This window comes from Garra rufa, chromosome 1 (genome assembly GCF_049309525.1).
Source record: "Garra rufa chromosome 1, GarRuf1.0, whole genome shotgun sequence".
Classification (NCBI taxonomy): Eukaryota; Metazoa; Chordata; class Actinopteri; order Cypriniformes; family Cyprinidae; genus Garra; species Garra rufa.
The window spans coordinates 81245852-81260108 of NC_133361.1; the positions used below are offsets into that span (position 1 = coordinate 81245852).

Consider the following 14257-nt stretch of genomic DNA (forward strand, 5'->3'; position numbering starts at 1 on the left):
GACAGTCCTAGGAGCCATGGCGGATCAGGCAGTTCAGGGAGCCTTGACAAAACAGACAGTCCTAGGAGCCATGGCGGATCAGGCAGTTCAGGAAGCCATGGCAGAGCAGGAAACTCAGGCATATGGCCCCCCAAATTTTCTTGGGGGGAATTAGGGTACTATAGCCCCATTAGAGTTCAGGAGGAGCGGATTCTGGAGGGCATATGTATGTCAGTAAAGTATGTCATTTAATAATATTTCATTGATTATGGGCCAGACTTACAGCTTGCATCAGCGTAAAACCATCTTTTGGTGCTGAAATAGTACTGTCAGGATTTACTAAATACGCGCAGAGTAGAATTAGGGCTGAAAAGGTGTAGACACAGTTACTGTATGTGCCTGACCTGATTGAATATCCATATGTAGGAGTTTCTATTCAGACGCAAAATTTATGTCAGAAGAGTATTAAAATGAATCTGTAACACATTTTACTAATGTTTGTGCTTGTCAAATTACTGGTTCTGCCATTATTTAACACCCAAAAAAGCATGCCTTAAAGCAGGCGGTAATTTGTGCTGCGCTTGATAGATTGCGCTGGTCATTATAGAAATGAGATGTTGTGTCTTTGTTATTTAATGTGTGCACTTGGATGGGTTAAATGCAAATGCAGAGCACAAATTCCGAGTATGTGTCACCATACTTGGCCATACGTCACATCCTTTCCTTTTTCTATCTTTTCCTTTTCAGTACCGTGTTTACCCACCGTGCAAAGCACAAAAAGTCATTTTGTTTAAATTAAGCTGTAATATGTTGAGTATTTACTTGAAATAACATGGAAGATTTGTCTTCAGAAGTTGACAATATAATATTTTCATTGTAAAGTATTTGTAGTACAACTTGTACAGTTAGAATTATTTGTTTAGAACTGTTTTATATGGCTGCTGCCCAGTAGCGAAAGTGTTGCAGAAGTTCTGTCTTGAGAACTTGGTGAATGTTGTCAGGAGGTATTCCTGAAATGGTGTCACCACTGAATTGTTTTGGAATTTTGCTGTGCTGGATTTCTTGTCAGTGTTTTAATGACAACTGATTACAGTTTTTTACAGACGCTAGGACACATTTCTCAATACTTAGGCCACTTTTGCAAAACTCTTCACACAATTCTCCTAACTGACTTTCAGCTTGGCAAAGCAGTTCATTTCACATTCAAAATGCACTACAACTACCAAAACACTTTATTCAGGTCTCAAATAAACTTATTCTTCCAGAACACTAGCAAAGGTTGACAGCCGACAAACACACTTTGTCACCCACAAAACAATGACCTAAAAAACACTAACAACACGTAGCATTACACAGTGTTTTCTTGTGTAAAACAAGGAAACATCTGTTTATAATTGCAATATATATTGTTTATAACTGCAATATATGTTACTGGAATGAATCAGACATGATGCAGAATTCGTCAATATTTTATGTCGTTTTTTTATTTTTTATTTTTTTGTACTAAGTAATTCCAAAATACAAGAATTTGTATACACACCATCAACTGATACAGATAAAAAAGTAATGCTAATCTACTGCATTTTTAGATTTGAAATATGTTTCAATAAAATATTGCTGTTGAATTTTGCTGTCTTATTCAGTTTTGCATTATGTTATTGTTTTGAACATAAGTTTAACAGTTTTGAAAACAGTATGTAAGCATGTGCAAAATGTCCTGTACGTACAAAGATTTTTGTCAGTTGTTGTGTCTGAGTGAGAAAAGAATTCATGAAATTTGAGAGATGTAGTCATTGAATGCATTTTGTGCCAAAACAAAGATAATTGATCCTCAGTTTAGCCCACATAAACTTCTGTTGTGCTCACTGTGTGAAGAGTTTTGCAAAAGTGACCTAAGTATTGAGAAATGTGTCCTAGCGTCTGTAAAAAACTGTAATAAAAACCTCTAAAGCCTTGCGGATATAACTTCATGGAGTGGAGTTTGAATGCTATCATCATTGATCTGTTCCTGTGGCTGCTCAGGTATTTCACAGCTCTCTAAGTGTATTGGGGATTTGATGAATTGCAGATTGAAGTTCTAACAGAAGTTGTATAGCACAATACATGCTGTGACAATGTATTTTATGTTGCTTGTCCTTAAGTCATTCCTTTTCATCAGAGACTGCCATTTTCCCTCAAGGCATCCAAATCTGTGCACCACATGGATGCGTGCCCAAGCAGTTGCTGTGCCCTCAGGGAAAGGCTTTAAAGCATTATTGTTTAGTCTGTATGCAGAGTCAGCCACAATCAAAACAGTTATGTCGACGTGTTAATCTTTCTTGTTATTTTTGTAAAGAAGTTTCAAATCTCAAGCTTTTGGGAAAGGTGACAACATGTTGGCTGGCCAGGGAAATGCCACAAAGCTTTCATCAAAGTCAAGGAACTTGTAATTACGGTATACAAAGGTTTGAAGCAGGACACTGTACCAACCTTTAGGATGTGGTAGTCAATGTGGTATGTTTAAGATGCAATATGAATGTGTGTGCCATCTCGGGCACCACCACACATTGGGAATTCAGTCTTGCTTTCAAAGCCATCCATACTTTTTTAGCTTGGTCACATATTTCTTTTTATTTAAATGTTTTTTTTGGTGCCATAACTTGTTTGCTGTTTTATAACAGTCATGTGATTGCTCCAAAATACCACTAGATAAAAATCAATTTATCTTTATGCCACTCTTTGGTTTTCCCTACTTCAAGGTGTAACTTGTTTCAGCTGCATTTGATATCAGTTTCTCTTTTAAATAATGTTACACAGTACAATAAATTACCATGTCCCTTTGCTCAGTGGAAAGAATAAGTTTGTGAACCCTTTTTGGATTTAATATCTGGATTTCTGCACTGATTATAGAAGGAATAGTTCACCCAAAAATTAAAATGTTGTCATTAATTACTCACCTCATGTCGTTCCAAACCAGTTGTGGACAAAGTACACACACCAACTACTTGAGTTAAAGTAGAGATACACTAGGTAAAATATTACTCCAGTAAAAGTTAAAATGCTCCCTTTACAATTTAACTTGACTAAAAGTACTAAAGTATGTGCCTTCATGCGTACTTAAGTATCCAAAGTACTAAGATTTATTATGGCTATAATATCTCGTTATCATTTTTGTCACATTTGCTTAATCAACAATATGTGAAAAGGCTCTAATGTTACTCTAAGCACACTGATCTAGTAATAGAATGAGGCACTTACGTCTATTAAAATTATCATGAGCTCAAAACCTTTTCCTTTAGAACCAAATGAAATAACACCATTTCAGAGCAGGCTGTTTCAATTTAAGGTTTATTTGTAAAGTTACAAGTTGAAGTTTATTAAAACTTGTATTAAACACAGGTTCACATGAGTTTTCTTTCACTACAGTATATTGTATCTGAATGTCTCGTTGCATAAAAATAAACTGGCCATATCAGATTTTTTTTGTATCAGAAACACATCGATTTCAGTCACAGTCACAGCTGCATTTCAGTCATGCATTTCTCCAGGAAGAATGTTATATCAGTATTTGTGTCAGTGTATATCATTAGTCAGCATGCCATTAATTATACTTTTGGTGAGTATGCTAGTACAGTATTGCACTACTGATCTATCTAAAGTGGCAATATTATTTATTCAGCTTGAGAAGGAGCTGATTCTCAAAGTTTTCTGAGTCCATTCTTGCCCTCCTGGGACTGAAAATAAGCCCTGCTGTGCTGTAAAGACGTTCACAAGCTGCAGAAGCGGGTAAAGCAGTGTTGACCTGTAAAGACAACTTATGTCGAGTTCAGACTGCACGATTTTCAAAGCAATCGTGTCACAGATGTTTTCACACTGCAAGATGGATCGGCGACAGGAGGTTTCACACTGCATGACTTTACAATAGGAAGAATCGCCGACAACTTTGTCCCGGTCAGCAATACGTCTCACAACCAAACACACGCGAGAAGTGACATGGAAACAACGCGAGGTCAGGCGTGCAAGTTCTCACGTGAACAATATTTAAAAAGACTCCCAAGAACGCCCCCAAAAGATGTCTGTACAAACTTCTAAAAAATTGATTTGCCAAACCTATGAAACCTCCTTTTATAAGACGATATATTTTAGCAAAAATGGTACAAAAACATTAATGTTCCCCTTTTATTTGTTTTGAGCCTTCATACAAACAAAATAAATGTGATATCACTATCAAATAAACATAAGACTTCCAGACTCGCACTATTAATATTAATAATAATCAGCTTTGCTACAAAAAGTCTTTCATCAATTTATTAAATAATCTAGAAAGTGTCAGCAATATCTAATATGTGTTAAATAACAAGGGTTCCAGGTAATTCTGATACGTCTTAAATGTTGCATTACTGTAGTAATTTTCTATGACATGTCTGAACAAATAAACACATTCATAACACTAAATGTTGTCCAGTTGTCAGGTGCTCACATGAAACTTTGTTGTATGTCTCCATTTTTGCTAACCTATGTTTCTTCAATGTCGAGATATTTACGCCATTTGTTTAGTTTTATGATCTACGTATTACAGATACAACAATACATAAGTATTGCAATACATTTGAATACATATGACACACAAAAGCAATATAATAATATTTTTTTCTTTTAGAAAATGCCATTGTTTGCTGTTGGAATAAAACAGTACGTTAAGGTTGTTAATGTGCAGCAGTTACAGGAATTTGCCCAGATTTTCAGCGACTATCGGCATAATAACACACATTATCACAGAGATCAGGGAAAGTATCACCTTCAGACACTGCTTTCACATTTAAAGGAGAACTCCGGTGTGATATTGACCTAAAGTGTATTGAATCATGATACCGAGTGTGAACGTACCTTGCATATCTCATCTCGGTGTGTGTCCTGCTGTCCGAAATCTGGGGTCAGTTAGCCGATGCTCCCAACGGTGTCAATGAGAGCCAATAGGGCATCGAAGAAGCCATGTAAATAAATCAGTGTTTTACGCCATTTACGAGACACAAAGTAGCTCCACACTTCATTGGTAGACTTCCAAGGGCCCTGACATTTAAAACGAGACATTGAGAACTCAGAAAAAGCACCGGTAGTTTATTTACAAGTAGATTTATACAGACATCTTCCACCAGGAACAGACCGGTCGTCACCATCTTAAATGTAGTCACGATAAGTCGAGTGTCGAGCACGAAGGAAACTACAACCTGATACGTTGATAACCTGATAAATTCCTTGGTGCTCGACACTCGACTTATCATGACTAAGTTCAGGATGGCGGCGACCGGATTTTATTTTCCAGGTACTGTCTGTATAAATCTTCTTGTAAATAAACTACCGGTGCTTTTTCTGAGTTCTCAATGTCTCGTTTTAAATGTCAGGGCCCTTGGAAGTCTACCAATGAAGCGTGGAGCTACTTTGTGCCTCGTAAATGGCGTAAAACAGTGATTTATTTACATGGCTATTCCGATGCCCTGTTGACTTTCAATGACAACCTGTTGTGAGCATCGGCTAACTGACCCCAGATTTCGGACAGCTGGACACAAACCGAGATGAGATATGCAAGGTACGTTCACACTCGGTATCATGATTCAATACAATTTAGGTCAAAATCACACCGGAGTTCTCCTTTAACTCAGATATTGATCAGCAGGAACAAAGACACCAATTAAAGAAATTAAGCAGAAGCATCAATAAAGACTAAATGTGACACTTAATATGTCTATAAATACACATGTGAAATCATGTTAAGCAAAATATATTCCGTTTATTTTTTTTTTTATCTATCTGCTTATTATATTATATATATTATATGCATAATAATATTTTGCAGTAATTGTTATTTACACACATCTATTGTAAGTAACTATTTGCTTATTTCTGTGGTTACTTTAATCTCCAAGGTACTTTAATACCTTTAATACTTTAATATAAACAACTTTAATAAAAATAAATTATAGATATTATATACTATATCTTTTTAATAAAGACAATCTGGGGAAATGTAATTTACATTTTATTAAAGATTTCCATTCAGACAGACAGTCAAAATCAACTTTTTTTTATCCACTTTTAATGTAATCCTTTACAGTTGTATGGACATTCAATGAAATCCACTTGAACCAAATAAATATTATTAACCAAATATTATTGCCTTTATAGTCCTGTAATTTGATGAAAAGATGTTGATTTTGCATTTAAAAATAAGACCTTTAATAATATATTCTATATTCTAACGAACAGGACTGCGCTGCGCTCCTGTCTGTGATTCGGCTGAAGAAAGGTGAGTGTTTTTAAACTTTTAACGTGTTTAAATCAAAACAATTCGTTTAGAGAATTGTTTATAAAAATGTGAAATGAATTAGTACAGAGTGTAACTTGTTAAGGTTATTTTGCGTGAATAAAGCGCTCAGAAACAGTGCATCTGATTTCGCTCCCTAAATCTGAACCAGTTTATCATAAACACGAATTCAGTCACTGATGGAGAAACGGATCTTTGAGAAATTCCGAGTCAATTGAATCAGTTGATTCGCAAAATGATTCACTGTTTCGAATCAACACACACTGCTGACCAAAACTGGAAATGCATAGAAAATAACATAATAATAATCAGCATGGGTAATGATTTTTTAATGAACCTGTAATACTTTAAATGTTGCATGCTATTTCAGTAAAGACTAAGTTAAACTTAAAGCAAATAGGAGTCTTCTGTGTGTCCTTTTTATTCATTTCAGTTTATTTTTTCATTATTATTCTGAACTTAAACAGGACAAAGTGTTCAAACACACAGAAAAACTCCTGGTAAAACTGAGATCCACGCGACACAATTGTCAAGATGGCGTTTTTTAAAGAGGAGAGTGAAGACATGAAGATTGAGGAAACATTCAGAGTCAAACATGAAGACACTGAGGAACAAACAGGTTGGTTTTCATTTTCAAAGCTGAACTCATTTGTTCATTATTAAAATGTCCAGCTCTACAGAAATTAATAGAACTTAATGTTTTGTGTAGTAATTAAACATTTTATTTGTGTAATACTAAAACTTGGATTTTACAATATTCAGAGCTTCAAAAACATCAGTCTGCTAGTAATATGAAACATTTCTCCAGTTGACACAGCTTACTATATTCACTGCATGCTGTCTACATTAGTTCTTGATTTATAGAGCTTTAAAGAGCAGATAACATGGCCAGTACGTTTATAATAATGCATAATAATATGAAAAAAATATATATAATAATAATAATAAATCATCTGTTATGACCTTGATCTTCTGTCCAGCTCAGTTGTAAATGTATGTATCATCAGAAGTTGGTCTAGGATGAGTGTTTCTTCTCTTCTTCACGTAGTAGCAGCAGATGTGTGGAATCTTCTTCATATTAAGACCCACGATGTAAATTTGAGGAACAAACTCTCAATGAACCTTTAGCGACATTATTTTTTTTCCAGACAAACTGAGACTAGCTTGTATATGATCCAATGAGTTAGTGCTGTTTTTTACTTTACATTTACAAACAGAATACATTTTGAGAATAATTTAGATAGTACCACACACAACTTGTGTACTATAGTAAAAATTACAGATAATGTACTCACCCCCTTGTCATCCAAGATGTTCATATCTTTCTTTCTTCAGTTGTAAAGAAATGGTGTTTTTTTTTTTTTTTTTGAGGAAAACATTTCAGGATTTCTCTCCATATAATGGACTTCTATGGTGCCCCTGAGTTTGAACTTCTAAAATGCAGCTTCAAAGGGCTCTAAATGATCCCAGACGAGGAGAAGGTACTTATCTAGCGAAATGATCGGGTATTTTTGAAAAAATTTACAACTTATATACTTTTTAATCTCAAACCCTCATCTTGCTGAGCTAGACAAGACAAGAATTTGAGGTTAATAGGTATATAAATTGTAAAACAATTTAGAAAATAACCCATCATTTTTCTAGATTTTCATTTTTTCCTTGGCTGTGATCAGTTAGAGCCCTTTGAAGCTGCGTTTTGGAAGTTCAAACTCAGGGGCACCATAGAAGTCCATTATATGGAGAGAAATCCGGAACTGTTTTACTTAAAAAAACAGTTTCCTTATGACTGAAGAAAGAAAGATATGAATATCTGTGATGACAAGAGGGTGAGTACATTATCTGTAAATTTTTAAAAGTGTTTCTAGCCATCCAAGCATGCTTATATGTCTATGTAAAGGTGCATAACACAAACTCAAAATGTGAATAATAATTCCGCTCCATAACGGATAGCATAGTGTTATGCTATTCAACTGGGCTTAACATGCATTTGTTTTTTTTTGCCTTAGACATTGTGACAGTAAAAGTGGAGAGTCAAGATCTGAATGAAATGGAAGAGAAAGATATAAAACATGATTTCATAACTGGAGAAAAATCTTTTAGTTTTTCACAGACTGAAAAAACTTCCTCTCAAAAAAGAGCTCAGAAGACTGGAACTACAAGTCATTTCTTCTGCCAACATTGTGGAAAGAGTTTTAGTAAAAACGGAAACCTTAAAGTCCACATGAAAATTCACACTGGAGAGAAACCGTACACCTGCCAACATTGTGGGAAGAGCTTCCTAAGAACAGAGGATTTTAAGAGTCACCTGAGAGTTCACACTGGAGAGAAGCCGTTTGAATGTGGTCAGTGTGGAAAACGTTTCTCACATAAAGCAACCGTTTCTAATCATATGAGGATTCACACTGGAGAGAAGCCTTTCATCTGCAAACTGTGTGGAAAAACCTGGAATCAAAAAGAAAAGCTCAAGATTCACATGAGAGTTCACACTGGAGAGAAGCCTTTCACATGTGATCAGTGTGGAAAATGTTTCCCATACAGAGAAAGCCTTAATATCCACATGAGAATTCACACCGGAGAGAAACCTTACACCTGTCCTCAGTGTGGAAAGAGTTTCACGGTTAAAGGAAACCTTAAGATTCACATTAGAAGTCACACTGGAGAGAACCCGTTCACATGCGATCAGTGTGGAAAGTGTTTCAGAAATAATTTAAGCCTTAATAATCACATGAGGATTCATTCAAGAGAGAACGGTTTTAAATGTCATCAATGTGAAAAGAGTTTCACAGACATGAATCACCTTAAGGATCATGTTGAAATTCACATTGGAGAAAAGCCTTTCATGTGTCATCACTGTGGAAAGAGTTTTACACACAAAGCAAACCTTGAGAATCACATGAGAGTTCACACTGGAGAAAAACCCTTCACCTGCCCTCAGTGTGGAAAGAGATTCACGGTTAAAGGAAACCTAAAAGTTCACATGAGAATACACACAGGAGAGAGACCTTACAAGTGTCTTCAGTGTGAGGAGAGTTTCATATATCAACATGACCTGAAAAACCATTTGCAAAATCATGTTTAGACAACAGAGTGATTCATTGGATTACCCTCTTCTCATTTCTTCACACATCTACAGCTATGGAATTATGTTAAAGGGATAGTTCACCCAGAAATGAAAATTTGATGTGTATCTGCTTACCCCCAGGGCATCTAAGATGTAGGTGACTTTGTTTCTTCAGCAGAACACAAACAAAGATTTTTGACTAAAACCGGTGCAGTCTGTCAGTCATATAATCGAAGTGGATGGGCACCAAACCTTTAAAAGTAAAACAACACATGCACAGACAAATCCAAATTACACCCTGCGGCTCATGAAGATAAAATGTATTAAATGTAAGTCCAACATGTTGGGTCATTTATTTTGGTTGAGTCCACAGATTTGAAAGTTCTGTTGTGAATGGTTTTGTTTTTATTCAAGGGCATTTGAGACTGATTTTGCCCATGACCCCATTGTTGACCTATTAGGCTGGTCTTCATATTTGGAGACCCATGGTCCCAATCAGACTTAGGCAGTTCAGTGTGTGATGACAATAGCAAAAAAGACAACATATTCTGTGTGGGATGTGAGTTTATAATGTCTAATAAGGTAATAATGTAGCTGGCCATAACTGGATAAACACTAGTAGTGAAAATTTATTTTATATAACCTTTTCCTGTGATTTTTATTTATTTATTTTTACTTTTTTATGCATTTTAAATATGTTTTCTGTTTGCATGTGTACAAGTGTGTCTCAAAAAATTAGAATTTCATGGAAAAGTTCTTTATTTTTTGTAATTTAATTATTCAAAGGAAACTTTCTTATATTCTAGATTCATTGCAAACAAACTGAAATATTTCAAGAGGTTTTTTTTTTTGTTTTAATTCAGATTGATACAACCTTAAAAAAAATATACAAAAAATCAGTCCCTCAAAAAATTTGAATATTTTTTCCAAAGATCAAAAAGATATACAAAACAGAAATGTTCAAGATCTCTGAAGTAGATTTAATTATTCACTTAATAATTGGTTGGGGCTCCTTTTACACAAATTACGGCTTCAATGCGGCGTGACATGGAGGCAATAATCCTGTGGCACTGCTGAGGCATTTTTGAAGCCCAGGCATCAGAATAATACATCAAAAAATATCTAGCAACATTTCAGTTTGTGTGCAATGAATCTAGAATAAAAAAAGTTTGCTTTTTTGAATTAAATTGCAACAAATATAGAACTTTTTCATGATATTCTATTTTTTTTTTTAGATGCACTAGTTGTGTATGTGCAATGTGATCTAATGAGAATTTGTATGTATTTTTTGTGAAACTGTGTGCATGTGTTGATTAACAACTTCAGGCTAACTTTGAAGAGCTACATGTGCAAAGCTATCTGAATACACCTCACACCTTGAAGACTACAGTGGAGAACTATATAACTTCAAAGAACATGACCCACATTTAATCTCAAGCTAGCTCAGAAACTTTATTTCAAATTAAAGAAACTGATGAAAGGATAGTTCACCAAAAATGAAAACTGTCATCATTTACTTGACATTTTAAAATGATTTCCAGTGAAGCAAATTAATATGTTGTCCAATATATAATATACCTCAACAGTATATCACAGATGGGGAGTTGAGCTTGCAGTGGCCACGTCTGATGACAGCCTTCAGACAGGTAAAGATTACCTGAATGTTGAGGTGAAGCTCTTCAAGGGCCTTGTCATGCCAGAAAAAAAAACATGAAATATGGGCTGCATTTCAGTACAAATCCAAGACAGGAACTTGGTGTCTTGCATCATAGTCATCCTTGGAATCTGCGACTGTAAATAACAGCCTATTATTAAATGTTTTGCTGAATCATCATACAAGGGCATAGGTTTGTTTTGATAGTTGATTTGTAGTTTATGAATCTTCACATTAGATTTTCTTGCCATAAATTTAGTCTTAATATAACACTATTAGATACGAAATATCTAAATACAATGCATTACAAATGCAACGTTTTGCTTAATAGTCAAATCTGAATAAAATCACATTCATCATTTGAGAGGGTGCAACACAGTTCACAGTTGTGCTTGTTGTCTGGTTTTCATTTATCAGGCTGTGTCAAGTTCTCTTTCTCTCCACTTTTGTTTACCACCAGAATAGCTTCCAAGTTCATTGGCCCATCCTGAACCAGCCAACCTAAACCAATGCATTTTACATTTAAAATGTGTGGCTCACCAGAATCAAATAAGATTGATAGATGATGAAGTGCATGGTAAAAACTAAAATTTAATTCATAATATGTCATATTTAAAATATAGAAAGAATACAAAAAGTAACAAAGCCATTAAGGTTTGGAATAACACGAGAGAGATAAAAGAATTTGAACTTTTTGGGTGGACCATATTTTAAGATTTTATAGCAGATAAAAAAAATTATGAAGCAAAAAGAATCAATTACAGTATTGGTCAAATGTCTGTTATGCTTATCAAATCTGCCTTTATGCGATAAAAATACAAAAATAAAGTGATTTTGTGAAATGTCATTATAACAATGTTTTCTGTTTTAATATAATTTTAAAAATAATTCATTTCTGTGATGCAAAGCTAAATAATCAGCATCATTATTTTTCTAGGTTTCAGTGTCATGCGATCCTTCAGAAATCTAATATGCAGATTTGATACTCTGAGCAGCCCTCCCCACGCCTAACATGCGGGTTGGCGCCGTGGCTTAGTTGGTCAAAGCGCCTGTCTAATGAACAGGAGATTCTGGGTTCAAATCCCAGCGGTCCCTTGGGCTGAGCTCTAGTCCAGCAAGCGTCCCTAAATTGTGCACAGACCTGCTTGCTCAGTGCACAGCTTGCCACTCGGCCAAGCTGGACGTGCTCTCTGGCGCAATGGATAGCGTGTTGGGCTTCTAGACTGCCAGATGAGGCCATTCAAAAGTTGTGGGTTCGAGTCCCATCAGATTTGTGCTTTTTGGAATTTTGTTAAGCCCATACTAAGGCCATAATAAGAGTGTTGCCCTCAGACAGCAGAAACCATTTTGAGGCCTCCTGTTCTCAGCGTACATTGATTAAAAAAAAAAGTCAATCATATTTAAAAGGTAGCAAAACATGCCCAAGAACCAATTCAGTGAGGTATGGCAATCACTGTCTTGCATCAAGTGGAGGCAGCAGGACATTCAAAGTGTTGATTCATGCATCCTCTGAGCCGCCCTCCCCACCCCTTTACGTGCGGTTTGGCGCCGTGGCTTAGTTGGTTAAAGCGCCTGTCTCGTAAACAGGAGATCCTGGGTTCGAATCCCAGCGGAGCCTTGCAAACGACAGGTTGGATCTTTTTGCTCTCCCTTGGACCTGAGGCCCTTACAGTGCCTCTGCCTTTCAAACGACACCGCAATTGTGCAGAGACCCTAGGGCCTGTCCTTCCTGCAGAGAGAGCCTGCGCTCTCTTACCGTTGGACGACCACAGACCCGAAAGGTCAGCCTTCACGCGGCTCTGCTTGCCACTCCCTTATGGGCTCTGTGGCGCAATGGATAGCGCATTGGACTTCTAGACTGTCAGCCGAGGCCATTCAAGGGTTGTGGGTTCGAGTCCCACCAGAGTCGTGGCTTTTGGCTTTCTAGTAACTCTCATACTGTGCAGTGTTGCCCTCAGGCAGTAGAAATTTGTAGACATTCTCTTTTAAGCGTGCCAGCACCTGGCCCGCCTCTGGATGTTTTGATCCTCTGAGTCACCCTCCCGACAGCCTTGCATGCGGTTTGGCGCCGTGGCTTAGTTGGTTAAAGCGCCTGTCTCGTAAACAGGAGATCCTGGGTTCAAATCCCAGCGGTGCTTTGGGCGGCTTTGCAGTCCAGCAAGCGCAAGCTTTTCCGAAAGCGACCCGGAAACAGGGATAGCTAGGGCAGCGAGTGGGTAATTTTGCAAATCGCCCAGACTCAGTTGTCGGCAAACGCCTTAAAGCTGTCCAGCGCACGGTCAGCCAACCCTTGGCCTCTTCTCTGGAAGCCTGGATCGTCTGAGTCGCCCTCCCGGAGGGCGAACGCGCTGCCAGGCTAGTCTAGTAAACAGGAGATCCTGCGTTCGAATCCCAGCGATGCCTTTGGCTGCGCGCCACAATACAGCCGAGCTCGTGCTTTACCAAAAAACGGACGGCGAATGGGGACACAGAGAAGCTCGAGGTTAGCGGGCGGTTTCTCTTGCAACACTACCCTCTCACCTGCTTTTGAAGGATAGCATCCCAGGCTAACGGATCCAACCGAGGTGGCGCCGTGGCTTAGCTGGTCAAAGCGCCTGTCTTGTAAACAGGAGATCCTGGGTTCGAATCCCAGCGGTGCCTTTCCACCGGTGGCTGTCTCTGGCCTCACTGTTGGATGGGAGACCCCAACTACACTGTATATTTTTGAACCGTGCCTCAATTGTGCAAAGACCTGAGGACCTGTCTTTCTGCCCACACAGCGTGCCACTCGGCTGAGCTGGATAGGCACAAATCTGTAAGAAAAGCCCTCAGTGGCCCAGCCTGGCATATTGACCGGCTCTGTGGCGCAATGCATAGTGCATTGGACTTCTAGAATTCCAGATGAGGCCATTCGAAGTTTGTGGTTTTGAGTCTCACCAGAGTCACGCTTTTTGCCATTTTGTTAAGCCCATACTGCACAGTGTTGCCCTCGCACAGCAGAAACCATTTTGAGGCCTCCTGTTCTCAGCGTACATTGATTAAAAAAAAAGTCAATCATATTTAAAAGGTAACAAAACATGCCCAAGAACCAATTCATTTTTGGTATGGCAATCACTGTCTTGCATCAAGTGGAGGCAGCAGGATGTTCGAAGTGTTGATTCATGCATCCTCTGAGCCGCCCTCCCCACGCGTAACAAGAGGAGTGGCGCCGTGGCTTAGTTGGTTAAAGCGCCTGTCTAGTAAACAGGAGATCCTGGGTTCGAATCCCAGCGGAGCCTTGCAA

The 14257-nt window shown here is 37.7% G+C and overlaps 1 protein-coding gene and 6 non-coding genes across 7 annotated transcripts in view; all 7 read left to right on the forward strand.

Moving 5' to 3' along the window:
* Nucleotides 1-9359, forward strand: part of LOC141320837 (uncharacterized) — a 73005-nt gene extending 63646 nt beyond the window's left edge. The window contains exon 2 of the mRNA XM_073833332.1: nucleotides 8460-9359. Within this exon, the coding sequence (XP_073689433.1) occupies nucleotides 8460-9359 (900 nt within the window). The remainder of the gene's footprint in view (nucleotides 1-8459) is intronic.
* Nucleotides 9360-12016: 2657 nt separating this feature from the next.
* On the forward strand, nucleotides 12017-12090 carry trnai-aau (transfer RNA isoleucine (anticodon AAU)). Its single transcript has one exon. It is a non-coding gene; the product is annotated as a tRNA-Ile (tRNA).
* Nucleotides 12091-12539: 449 nt separating this feature from the next.
* trnat-cgu (transfer RNA threonine (anticodon CGU)) lies at nucleotides 12540-12613 on the forward strand. The gene has a single exon. It is a non-coding gene; the product is annotated as a tRNA-Thr (tRNA).
* A 201-nt stretch (nucleotides 12614-12814) lies between these two features.
* Nucleotides 12815-12904, forward strand: trnar-ucu (transfer RNA arginine (anticodon UCU)). Its single transcript is given in 2 exon segments — nucleotides 12815-12851; nucleotides 12869-12904. It is a non-coding gene; the product is annotated as a tRNA-Arg (tRNA).
* Nucleotides 12905-13059: 155 nt separating this feature from the next.
* trnat-cgu (transfer RNA threonine (anticodon CGU)) lies at nucleotides 13060-13133 on the forward strand. Its single transcript has one exon. It is a non-coding gene; the product is annotated as a tRNA-Thr (tRNA).
* A 428-nt stretch (nucleotides 13134-13561) lies between these two features.
* On the forward strand, nucleotides 13562-13635 carry trnat-ugu (transfer RNA threonine (anticodon UGU)). The gene has a single exon. It is a non-coding gene; the product is annotated as a tRNA-Thr (tRNA).
* Nucleotides 13636-14178: 543 nt separating this feature from the next.
* Nucleotides 14179-14252, forward strand: trnat-agu (transfer RNA threonine (anticodon AGU)). Its single transcript has one exon. It is a non-coding gene; the product is annotated as a tRNA-Thr (tRNA).
* Nucleotides 14253-14257: the final 5 nt, after the last annotated feature.